This window comes from Lutra lutra, chromosome 7, assembly GCF_902655055.1.
Source record: "Lutra lutra chromosome 7, mLutLut1.2, whole genome shotgun sequence".
In the NCBI taxonomy this organism is placed as follows: Eukaryota; Metazoa; Chordata; class Mammalia; order Carnivora; family Mustelidae; genus Lutra; species Lutra lutra.
Window position 1 is genome coordinate 41,600,723 of NC_062284.1, and position 13,325 is coordinate 41,614,047.

The following is a 13,325-nucleotide window of genomic DNA, read 5'->3' on the forward strand; positions in this document are numbered from 1 at the left end:
TACAGTTTCTTAAATATATACACACAAAATAGGCAATATGCTCATCTTTAAAATTCTCTGTTGAAAAAGACATTGCTCTAATTTCATTTACCAGCTCCCATCAGATTTACTTTTCAAGCTCCTTTATCACTTCTGGAGCTGCTGAATATTCTCAAACCTCACTGGGACATTCCACACAAAAAGGAAATAAAATTAAGGTGCTTACATCACACCAGCCTGGTGTATAACGAACTGCTACCTTTCTGAATAAATGTTTCAATGAAATCAAGTTCTTAGAGATACTGGATCTCTAATGAGGAAGTACAATGAGTTTATTTTTCATGACAGAGCTCAGTTGTTATTTTCCTTTTGTAAGTTAGCATCATAGGAGATACACTGTTTCTGCTTGCTAATAAACTGCTAACAATATATTAGAAGAGACTCAATTTTGTTGGGTTTCTGGCCTGGAATACTTGGTAAGGAATACGATTACTGTGGTATGCAATGGTTAAGATGACTCCATTTTATGCGACCTCCCTCCCCCTAACCTCCTTGGTTTTAACTCAACCATCAAAAATGGAAAAGGCTTTGGGATAGAATTTGATAAATAAGGTATTTCTGTAATTTACCAGAACTAAGTCTGGGCACAGTTATTATTACTATTAATGAAAGCATGCTTGTTCTTAAATTTATTTAAATCACTGGCTAAAAGGAATCACCCTTCTTTCAATTTTCACTTCTGAAATGAACGCATTAGCTGATTGAGGCACCTACAGCAATTAAGGGTTGAGACAGGGAACAAGGAAACTAGAAGGCATTCATCTGTTTTCTCCAAGTCTTGAACAAGAAATCAGATCATCTCTCTGTTTGAATAGAAACATTTCATCAAATGGGAGATCTGGAAAAGACCTTGATGCCTATCAAGTCTCTCAAACTTAACAAATGGGGGAAGCGAGCAACTGAGGTAACCTGACAATTATTTGAGTAGCAGATCTGGGAGGAGAACCCACATCTTCCCCCACCCAACGTGAAGGGGGGTGGTTCCCACCATCCAAAGCTGTTTCTGTGCACTGGGGACCAGTGACTCATGTGTAAAGTCAGGGTGTTGAACTTCAGGGGTTTCTCAATCAGAACTACATAGGCAGCTTAAAAAATTAACAATACTTGAGCCCCACCTCAAACCAATAAAATCAGAGCCTCTAGGAGTGCAGGCTGGGCTTATCTTTAAAAAGCTCTCTAGAGGCACCTGGGTGGCTCAGATGGTTAAGCGTCTACCTTCGGCTCAGATCATGATCTCAGGTTGCTGGGATCTAGCCTGCATGGGCTACTTGCTCAGGAGGGAGTATCTTTCTCCCTCCCTCTCTACTGCTCCCCCTGGATGTGCTCTAGTTCTCCATCAAAGAAATAAAATTAAATAAATAAATAAAACGCTCTCTAGATAGTCCAATGTGCAGACAAGGTTGAGAACCTCTGAGCCCCCTCCTGAGTCTATGGCCAAACACTCACCATCAGTTGGAAAAAAATCTTGGATTGTGCTCCCTGACATTCATCCATGAGGCCATACACGTTTCTAAGCCATCACACTGTCTGCCTATTAGCCTAGCTGTTGATACTACCTATTTCTCTGTTTACTTAGGTATTATCTACCTCTTCCTGACAGGATGTATACTCCCAGAGGCCAGAGACAAAGCCCACTGTGTTCCCCGAGGCTCCTACAATCCACAGTATCATACCTGCCACAATTATGGGATAGCACATAACCATTTTCCAAAGAGAGGGACGGGCCTGGCGTTGTGGTGTGGAAGGGGGTGGACTGCTCTCTGCATTAACCAGAGCAGTTCTGCTTTTCTCTGTTTCACTGGACTAGAATTGGAGCTGTGTGAAGGCAGTGTTGTGTTGGCCTCATTCATACTTAGCTACCTCCAGTGCCTGGAAGTGGGCAGACTGGAAAGGTGCACAGGGCCTGAGAAATACTTGTAAATAGGAAGCACTGATGAGACTGCTGGTGCTTCTAGCAACATAGAAAAGACATCACTGTTCCCACTGGAGCTGGCCTTGACCCCTGTGGCACAATCCCTTACCCCACCGAGTGGTCAAAATGGTGGCAAGAGCCAGCCCCTGGGGCTCACTAAATGTGGAAGGCCAGAGCTCACCAGGAAGATTCACGCAGAAAAGTACTGGAAAGTATTGTTGGCACTTCCCACACCCAAGTCTCAGGGTGTTCTGGCTGTTTGAACCACTTGGGGTAACAGATTTGGAGTATGCCCACTTCCTCCCACACGCCGTTAGAGAAAAGCCGAAATAATCAGAAGATTATGTCAAGCGCGTTAATGACATCCAAATAATGGCAGAAATTGCTCATGTTGCGCATCTCTTCCACCCGGAAAGGATGGACTGACTGCAGGAAAGCTCATGCTTATCTAAATCTATTTACCTTTCTGAGCTCCACTCTCCACACCACAGATCAAAGCAATGCTTCCCAAACTCACCAGATTAAGAGCTTTGACAAATTCAGATTCCTTGGTCTCACCCCCCATACTCTCAGAAGCAGGATCCACGAAGGTGGTGATGAAGAATGGGAGTTTATTTTTAAATTGCTTTCCAGCTGACTGTGGAGATCAATGGTATTTGGGAACTGCTGAAGCTCTAGAGGACCCCGTGCCCCCGCCAGCTCCTGAAGGTGAGGACGGGAGCAGGTTTCACAAAGCAAGAGGAACCCCTGACTTGAAAATACCTGAGACACTTTTAAAACGATGCCTTCCCAGGCCAGGAGGACCAAATAGACAGAATCAGGTTCTCTCCAGCTGGGACTCAGGAATCTTTTTTTTTTTTTTTTTTAAGATTTTATTTATTTATTTGACACAGAGAGAACACAAGTAGGCAGATCAATGATGGAGAAGCAGGTTCTTAGCTGAGCAGGGAGCCCGATGCGGGGCTCGATCTCAGGACTCTGAGATCATGATCTGAGCTGAAGGCAGCCACTTAACAGCACCCCAGACACCCCAGGAATCTCCCTTTTGAAAAGACTCTCTGGGTTATGAGTTGTACTCTCAAGTTTCAGAACCCCTACTTGGGGCAGGATTTTAGAACTAACCTGTGGCTTATCTGTAAGGAAATCCTGTTCGCACATAAGTATAATGATTGGCTTTACCTAATTACAGTACCATTTCATTGTGTGTGTGTCGCAAATTCTCCTTTACTTTAAATGGCATATTGCTCACAAAAGCTGCAGACCTATAAGAGCAACGGTCTTAAAGCAGCCGTCTCTGGCTAAGTGTGGTTGCCAATCTCCCAGTGCATTTTTTAGATGCTGATTCACGGCTTACAAGACACAACTGGGAGGAAGGGGGCGGGGGGCGGGCGGGCGGGGGGGGGGGTGTGGGGTGTGTGTGTGTGTGTGTGTGTGTGTGTGTGTGTGTGTGTCTCTCTCTCTCTCTCTCTCTCTCTCAGCTCTCTAAAAGCACACAGGTGGGCCCTGTAGAACCCAGCACACAGGAGGCACTTTACAAATTTATTTCATTTTAATTTAATTAAATTTACAAATTTATTTCATTATTTATGCCCCGTGTTCTGCACAAGATTTGACATGAAATAAACAAATAAAAGAAAGGGGGGGGCCAGCAACTGAAAAATGAAAATAACATTCTATGAAAAAGAGAATATTTGTCGTGTGATGAAAGAATCACACTCCCGGGCGGCATAGTTTAAAAAAACGGTTTGCCTCAATAACTGATCTGAAACTTAACCGCAAGTCTTCACTTCTGAACCACTATCTTATTTCTATGATGGAAAAGTTTAAACAGCAGGTTCTCCTTGCTTTTTCCCCCCTCCTTGTTTTTCACGTAAAGGTGCAATTTCACCTTTCCAGTAGGAACAAGGAAGCACTGTCATCCTTTAAAATCTCAGTGATTACCCGTCATTATTACTATCCTGGTTATTCCAACTCAGCTCCGAAGTCTTGAGTTCTTGAGCAATGCAAAATTCATGTAAACCTGTATTCTCATCCTGCAAGGCATCATTTCCTTAAATGATATTAAAGGATCAATACTTATTTCTCTGATTCCAACCCAGAAATCAGATTGTGTTATGACTGTTTCACACTTGGTATGTCACCAAAATCTGAGTCCGCATTCAATTCACTCGTGTTATTTATTTATCCTGAAAATTACAGAAGTGTTTTCTTATTTCTATTTTGTGCAGTGTTTTAAAGCATAAACTCTATACGATGTTCTAAAAACCTATGTAACATATACCCTATATTTGCGGCAAATTGCTTACACTTAAATGAACCAAAAGACCACAAGTCTTCATAAATCAAGTGGTTAATAGTTTTGCACCCATGTTTAAAACCATTTTATCGCTGAAAAAAGCTACAATAGTTTACTTCTTTCTAAATGTTTACTTTTTTGGGGGAAAAAATGGCTCTGGATTTAAAAAGGGAAGATGCAGATCAAAATGACAATCTCTTTAAATTTTATTTGAGGGTTGGGGAACAGAATCAAGGTTGAAACTTAAAAAAAAATTACAAGGATTACCGTAAAGGTCATAATAATTGTTTACTCACAAACCAAATCTTATTTACATCTTGAAATTTAATATGGAGCAAAAAAGAATTTTATAATTCAGCTTTAAAACTTCCCTTACTATCTTCCATGGAAACTTTGGAAATTCATTATCTCCACTACAGTTCCATTTCTAATAACCGTTTAAAACAATGCATTACTCTTTGGAATCTGAAGAATGCCCCACAGCAAGTGAGAAAATAATTTCAACCTTTGACCCCCTCCACTAGCCTGATGGGAAATTCACTGGCACCATTACGGCTTTCCGCGAATAAGTAACCACTAGAGGGCAGCCTTATCTCAGATCAGACACTTCTTTGGAGAAAACACCTTATAAACGCTTCTCGTGTTCCATTAATTGCTTTTAGAATATCTTTGATTTTCCTAGATATTTAATAGCCAACTTCAGTTCACCTAAAAGCATTTATAAATAGGTCAAAAGTCCACTTTCATAAATTACAATGATATTACACAGACCGCTCATGCGATGTCCTAAAGTTACAGCCTAGCCTATGCAGCTTTAAAAATTTAACACAAAATTCAAAAATCTTTACTCTTTACTACGTGGCAGGTTAAGTGCTAAATCATTATACCACAACTATTGCTCGGGTTCCACTTTTGGCAACAAAATTTCCAGAGGTTCTAGAGAAACTTAAGTATGCCTGAGGAAGAAAGAAACTGACCAAGATTGCGGGAAGACAGAAGGAGTGCAGTGGAGAGGGACAGCAAATATTAAGGTTAGAGTTGTGTGCGTTTCATACCATGAGTCTTCAAATAGCTCGCAATCTTTACTTGAAAGATGGATTAAATATGTTCTACACAGCCCCAAAAGAAAGGATCAGAATCGAGGGATTTAAAATACAAAGAGATTTGTGCTTGATATAAGCAGAATTTTCTAATTCGAGATGGAATAAGCTATCTTGAACAATAGTGAGTTTCCCGTCATTAAAGGTGTTCAAGTATAACCAGACAACCATTTGGCAGGAATGCAGTGGAGAACCAAATGCCAACAGGACATGTGTCTGAGTGACTTTTAAGGTTTCTTCTCTCCCCAAGACTATCTATGAAATAATGTAGATTTGCTTTCACACTCATCTCAATCCAGTCAGCAGAAAAGTAAACACCCATCAAGAAATGAGCTTTTGCAGATCTATCTACTTGGAAACTTTTGCTCTTGTGCGCTTTTCTAAAAGACAACAGATTTCTCAAGAGTATGTCCACAATCATGTCCCTTAATGGTCATGGAAAAACAGCACTCACAAGCCCAAGGCTTTATCAGCTTTCTACATAAAGGCATATTAAAATTAGAAGATACATTTGTGAACACTCCCTTTGCCTAAAGATGAGTGGAACACATATAGATAAATCTCTAGCTCAATTCTATCATAATGGAGGTAGGTTATACAAGTTAGCTGTACCTCATAGTATTCTGTATTCTTTAGGAAGGTAAGGCTTACATTTCACCCAGATCCTCTTATAACAAGCAGACTTAATGAAAATCATGGATGAAGAGAGCTAATGATGAGCAAATAAGAATAACCCCATTTGTACCAAATTGATTTTATTAAATAGTAATTTAAAGATATTAGGCTCAGCAAAGCATTACATAATTGGATCTATTTTTTTCTCTTATAAATGCCAGAGTTATAATTTTCACTAACTAGAGACAAAGTTATATCCAGGGCATTTTCACAGCTTCCTCCAGGGGAGGCAGCATGAAAATAGTAGAAATTAGGGCTCTAGTCCTTGCTTCACCATTTATCAGCTGGAAGAGACTGGCAACATAACCTCTATGAGCTTCACTTTTTTTCAACCAAAAACCATGAGAGTAATAGTGGCTTTCCACGGAGGATTAAATGAGACAAGAATGTTTGTAAAACATAAAGCACAAAACAAATATAGATTAACTCATCCAACTATGTATTTACGAAATGACTAGTAAACTTCAGAGACAACACAATAAAAATCAAAGAATGAAATCACTAGCAAACCTAGGGAATAGGTTGGACATGGTTTTTCATACTCACAGGAACAAAGATTTTAAAATTATCACATTACCTCCTTATAATATGATGAGGGCTACCAAATGTCACTTTAAAAAGAATATCCAAAAATAAGAGTTTTCAACTGCTTTCTCACATCTTGGACAAGGGCTAATATATGCTATTATTGGTCTATTTAGACCTCTTTTCTCTGGACATAATGCTCTGACAATTTACAGAAAAAGCATGCATAGTAACAAACACAAAAAGCTCTGACTATGGATCTCTAAGTCCATGACTCAAAGGCTGGGCTGGAAGGAGGGGAAAATTTGTCAGTCTTTCCTCAGAGGGTCAATATGTGGTCTTTGAGATGATATCAAATGTCAATTCATACCTGTTGTCACTGGTGGATCCTTCCAAATTGCCTTTTTTTTTTTTTTTCAAAGCAGAGAAGCATACACATGGTGTAGCTGCTGATTCTGAGAGTCTAATTACTGTTTTAATACTTAATAGACATGAAATATATAGATTAAAGCAGCCTTGATTTCTTACTAATAAGCACTATGAATATTTAGAATGCATCAGAAAATACTTCTATGACGAGGTACTTAGATTTACTCCATGCAATGGGTTTTACTGATGACTAAAATAATTTAAGAGAATTATAAGAAAACTAAACTCTAACGCTACCTCTGCAGATCGATCTATCCATCTATCTAGTAACTTTTTCTCTCAGTAAATGGTCATTTGTAAATATTATTTTCTTAGACGCCCCTGAGCAAATTACAAAGTGGTTGGGTGTTATTGCAGGTGCTTTGCAATTATCTACTTGCTGATCTCATCCATTTCATTGTGGTTCACTTGGCTGGAAGGGAAAGGTGAGAGAAAAAGGAATGCAGTAAGAACTATTAATATATATTTACTAATTTATCCACTAGTTATAAAATAACCCCGAAGACATAAATCGTATTCATTCTATCTATCTATCCATCTATCCATCCCTCCATCTATCGGAGCACTTCCATTTACAAAGTGTATTATTTTATAACTGGGCAGCATCAAGAAATTACATGGTTTAATTCAAATTGAGGGCAAAGTGGTTTACTCGAGTATGATGTTGCTTTGTATTTCAAGTGATGTGATTCAAATATACAAAATCAAGAGTCTGCTCAAGAAAAGGGTGCTTTAAAAATATTCTCTATTTCCTAGAGGGTCTGAGCTCCCCCCTCCTCCCACGGACAGATGGATTCAGAGTTCCTCTTTGTCTTTAAAAGAACTGACCCCTCCTCGCCTGATGAACTCTGCCCGGTGGCACAGCCCTTTGCATTTTCTTCTTTCAAGACCCAGCCATCACCCTTCTCCCAATCCTACTCATCAAAGGTCACAAAAATGGGACAAAAATCCCTGCTAAGGGATACCACTGACAGGGTGCGTGAAAGCAGACCAGGGATAAAATTCACATTTCATTGGGTAAAAAGAAAGCCCAAGTTCTTCAAAACTACAAAATCAAATTTATGCGAGTTGGAAATACTACTAATCACCAACACACAAAATATTTTCAAAGCAAGAAGGTGAAGTTCTGCATTTGCACATGAATTGTGCTGGGGGAAGAATCTATTATGGGACAGAAATTCCCTGTAAGCCTTTCTCCACTCTAACTCCATTTACATGAACATAGGCTGAGCACTCATGAAGCAAAGGGGTATATAATCTACGGAAACTGATGAAGTCCTTGCATTTCCTTTCAGCACTTGGCTGCTGCCGGACATTTGGCCAATGCACTTTTATGATGAGCAGAACAAGTGCTACCCTGATTATAAATGTTATCGCTGGCCCTCTGTTTGCCCAAGAAGCAATCCAAATGATATTGGAATTTTGTTGTTAATTAAACAAAAACAAAACTGAAGGATGAAACTAGAGTTGCTTAAATGAAGATTTATTACTTCTAAGCATGAAACCACTTTAAGCCTAAACTTATTTGACAACTAACGCAGAGGAAGGATTTTCTTCTTTGGTAAGTTCAAAAGGCCTGGTTTAATGATGTTTAAAAAACCTAAGTAACCAGCCAACAAAGAGAATGTTTCTCTTTTATGGTCGCTTGTTCTCTCCTCCCCCATCCACATGCATACATGTACCAAAAAGCTGTATTATACAGAGTATTTCTGTTTTGCATGACAAATCTAATTATGCAAACTCTTTTACATATGGAACCAATTTAACTATTAAAAATAAGAGGCAGTAGGGAAGTATTTAATATGATCCTGGGCCAGTTTTTTTCCCCTTAAATCTGATATGGAAACATTTACAGCATTCCTCATTTTCCCACAAACTATTTTTCTTCAGTTTAAATTTGCACCACAGTGAGATAAACCCATTAAAACACAGGATGCGAAGATATTGGAAATGAAATATTCTAATTGTCCAGATGCATTCTATTTCTTTCTCTCTCACGCTTACAGAAAAACTGCATTGCCAGTACTTCTGAGCTACTTTTCTCAAAGCACATTACTATGAATCTATTATCTAATGGCAGCCAGAGGTCACTCCAAGACAAATGCGTGGGCTAGAGCTTTTGGGGGATGTTGGTGGTTGTGTGATTCTCATGATTATATTAGTAAGGGATAGTACCGAACTTTGTACTAGAGCTACAAAAGCAAAATCCTCTGTACTGGGAAACATCAACATTAGATTAAATATTAAAACATACTTTCCTTATTGTTTGGTGGTTACTGTTCATGAGGGGAAATAGTCTAAGGTTTTCACCCTTCCCCCAATCAACACAAATTATACAACATAAAATGGATAAAGACTGGCATTAACATCTTCCAAAGAGCAAAATCCACTTTGTAACTTAAAGGGGAGGGGGAAAAAAAAAAACCACACACAAGAAAATGTCTTGACTACGAAGGCTACTTGAGTCGTTTTACTCTTACAGGATTAATAAAACGCAGGAAATAGCATAAAAGTTTTTGTGAGGGGGAGAGGAGGAGCATAGCTTTCTTTTACCAAAAAAAGTCGGTAAGACAAACATTTTTTTCTTTACAGAATGATTTTAAGTGCTTAAGAACGTGTATCACATGGGAGGTTTTCCCTCCTTTATCAGTTGCTTATTCTAAAAACGCTTAAACCCTGTTTTCCGAAAGCCACGAGGGAAAGATAGAAAATTTGCCGTGCGTACGTCGTATAGAAAAATTTCATCTTAAGCAGCTCATCTTAGTGTCCAGCACATTTCGGCCTGTTAATTAATAAAAGAGATGCCGCCCAGTCTCTAGTGAAGAAAGGCAAAGCTCGATGATCCGAAAGTAAACGCAGCTCGGATACCGAACTAGTGTCCTTCATCCCGGACTGCCACAAAACCTCAACCCACCAAACGTTCACCGCGCTCCCGGCGCCCGCACGGATGGGCAGTGCCCGCAGGACAGTCTGGATCTGCAAAAATGCTGCGCACTAGGGAAGCCGGGTGCGCCGCAAACAGATGGGTTCCAAATCCCCGCGGCCAGCGGCCGGGTCCGCGAGGCCGCTCGGGCAGATTATCTCCCCGGAGGAACCTGCCGGCGCACAGGCGGGCAACGTGCTGCCGGCTGAGTTTCTCCACGGCTGTTTGCAAGAGTCCTAAGAGCGCGGCTTGGCTTCTCCGGGCCGCACGGGCGACTTCCTGCACACCTCCAAACTTTGGCTCTCCCAGGAGAAACTTCCCTGACTTGCCTCGTTCCTTTCCCCCTCACCTGGGAAGCCCTCGAGTCGACCCTGTCTTCCACTAGTTCCCCCTGCCATCCCCACCAGCCTGCTCAGAAATCCTGACCAGGGCGGAAGGCCGCGCGGGGAGACTCGACCGCGACGAACCCGCGCGGGTCGGCCCTCACCGCCGTCTAACTTGCACTGCCGCCCGCGACTCCTGTGGGCAAGGTTGCCTCCCCACGTCCATCCACAACCCAAAGTATCAAAGCGGAGGTGCGCTGCGGCTGCGGGCGGCAGCCCGGAGAGTCTTGGCACGTTCGAGAAGCCCGTCTCGCTCGGGCCCGGGCGCTTTCGGAAGTAGCCGCGGCGGGACGCAGGGCGAAACGGCCGCACTTTCCCCGCCCGCGGCCGCTCGGGCGCTCCGGGCCTCTGGGCCGCCACGGGGTGGGGGGAAGGGGGGAGGGCGCGAGGCCCGGGGCGCTGACCAGTCCCCAGAGATGACATCGCGTCCGCGCGCACGCACGGCCCGGCCCGGCCGCAGCGCCTTCCCTATGTAGGCCGGAGCTGTCCGGGGTGCGGGCCCTGGGGACCGACCGCGAGCGTCCCCGGCTTCCTCCGAGCTCTTCAGATCCTCCCCTCCCTTCCAGAAGCGCCGCGACTCCCAGCAAACTTTCTTCCGAGAGCCCCGCCGGGTGCCAGGCGGACCCGGGCTGCTGACAGGATTCAGAGGGGGAGGAAGAGGGGGCTCCAGCCCGTGCGCCTTTGCCCCCTACAGGAGGCAGGCTGATCCCGCGGTCGGGCTCAGGTGGCGCCGCCGCTGTGGCCCAGAAGGCCCTGGCGGGGCTCGGGCGCCCAGCCCCGGGCAGTACGTGCGCTCGGGCAGGCGCGCCCACCCCTCCCCCTGCGCGCCCTCCTCCCCGCCCCCCGGAGCAGCCAGCCCACCCGGCCCCGGCGGGGCTCCCGGCTCACCTTTCATCGCTGCGATCACAAAATACATCATTTAAGCCGCGGTGCGGAGAGCGCAGGGAGAGCCGATGGTCCGACCCCGGAGCCCCCTCTGCCGCCGCCGCGCCGCCGCCGCCCGAGCCACAGCAGCAGCTGCCGCAGCTGCCCGCCCGCCGAGAGCCATCCCGAGCCATAAGAGGCTCCATGTGACCGGCTGACATCACGGCCGCCGCTCTGTTTACACCGCGCCCCTCCGCTTCCTCCCCGGGCGGGAGGCGGGAGGCAGGCGCGCCCGAGCGCCGCGCCCCGCCCCGCCCCCGCGGGCAGGTGAGCTGCAGCGACTCGGCCAGCGCACCCCAGCCCGGTGCTGCCCTGCCGCGCCCCCGGCCCGCGCCCAGGCCCCCGGCCTTCTCTTCGCCTCCCAGAGCACCTGTGGTCGTCAGGGCGCTCTCTGGACGCAGCGCCCCGCGGAACGCGCGCCTGACCACTTTCTGCCCCCACCTGGTGGGGCAAGGGGCACGCAACCCCACGCCGCTCTCCTACTGCCTTTCCCGAGCCCCCCGGGGCGTTAAATACTCCGGTTCGTCGGCGGAAAAGAGGGATTTGGCCTGGGGAGTCATAGTCACCCTCGTTTCCCAGAGCGCCCCAGCTCTGTTCGGAAAGGGGGGCCCATACGGGTCCGTGTAGAACGCTGTCACCCGGGACCTTGCGGCCGAGTGGAGTGAGTGCCTTCTAAGTCTTTCATGGGAGACTTGGCCTGGGCAGGGAGACCTCCGCCCACCCAAACGTTGGTAATCTCCACCACACCAACTTCACCAAAGGTCTCTGTTTACACCTCTCTCTTCCCCCAGGAACACTGTTACCTGGAAGGAGAGCTGAAAACTACGTGAATATCCTAAATGGTAATCCCATCGCCAGCCAACTTGAGCCACTAAATTCCCAGACTCTTCCATATCCATCATTCTCTCCAGGGAACCCATCTACAGGTGGAAAAGATTCTACTTTTTACACCCTAAAGATGCGATATTGTGCCACTTTGGGCAGGAAAACAAAAATACCTATATAAAGGTAACCTTTGTGAATTCTCACTTAAAATTAAAACTTAATTCCCTCTGAACTTTGAAGCTTAATTCTTTTTACTGGTATATGGAAACTTAAATCTTGACAGTATTACTAGATGAATCTCTTGAAGGTGAATTTCAGATGCTTCATACCTAGAGTCTGCATTATTTAAAATTTTGCTGAATGTTCATAACATTGACTTTGACCACAACAGGAAAAAAAAAAAATCTCAAAAGCCCAGTTTGCATACCTGCTACTGTTACTTCACACAACTTCAATTTTCCTTTCTTTTCTGATGGTCTGTATTTCCATTTACAACTCAAAATATTATATAGTTATTAATTGATGACTTCATGCTGATTATATAAGGAGAGCCCTAGCATTTTCCCCAGTTTCAAGGATAAAACAGTTATCCTTGTCCTGAGTTGCGCTATGATTTAAAACACAGTCAGACAATCAGCTCTGTAGAAAACTAGGATTCATATACTCCCCACCATCCCCAGCCTCCCTTTCAAGGCAAAATTTACACAGTCCTGATTTAGAAGGTCAGAAATCAAGACATAGCTTTATAAAAGCTTGATTTCAGCTAAAATCATCCTAACAGTTTTTCCTTTAGATTTTTTCTTTTTTTAATTTCAATTAAATTAGCCAATTTATAGTACATTAGATGGCATGTTCAATAACTTATCAGTTGCATATAACACCCAGTACTCATCACATCACATGCCCTCCTTAATGCCATCACCATTTTACCCCATCGCCCTACTTTACATTTTTTTCAAATAAAACCACAAAAATAAGAAATTATGAAAGTGTGAAGCCAATACCTACCCATGTTAATTCAGCTGTCCAGCCATAGCAAAGTGGACAAGAGTTTCAAATGAACCAACCATACCCACTGTGATGTTTACAATTATGAAATTAAATCACACCACCTTCCCATGATGCAACTGTATCTCCCAATGAGGCAACACCCCTCAGTTACATTGACACCATCCTTCATGTTTGGTTCTTGATTTCCCCTAGTCCTCAGGTCTTTATAACAAGGAAAAGTAAAGCCAAGCTTTCCAGTAGGTAGGTCCCAGGTACAATTTCCTTTGTACCGCTGAAGGATGGA

At 43.9% G+C, this 13,325-nt stretch overlaps 1 protein-coding gene across 3 annotated transcripts in view; it reads right to left on the reverse strand.

Moving 5' to 3' along the window:
• The window catches only part of RORA (RAR related orphan receptor A), a 713,393-nt gene that overhangs the window by 91,667 nt on the left and 608,401 nt on the right, over nucleotides 1–13,325 (reverse strand). The window contains exon 1 of one of the 3 annotated variants that reach the window (XM_047737893.1): nucleotides 13,040–13,098. The exons of 1 other annotated variant lie outside the window; for it this stretch is intronic. In XM_047737893.1, the coding sequence (XP_047593849.1) occupies nucleotides 13,040–13,043 (4 nt within the window). In that variant the 5' untranslated portion in view covers nucleotides 13,044–13,098. Of the gene's footprint in view, nucleotides 1–11,170; nucleotides 11,353–13,039; nucleotides 13,099–13,325 lie in introns of those variants that run through there. One more of the 3 variants, XM_047737892.1, reaches the window with a different exon arrangement.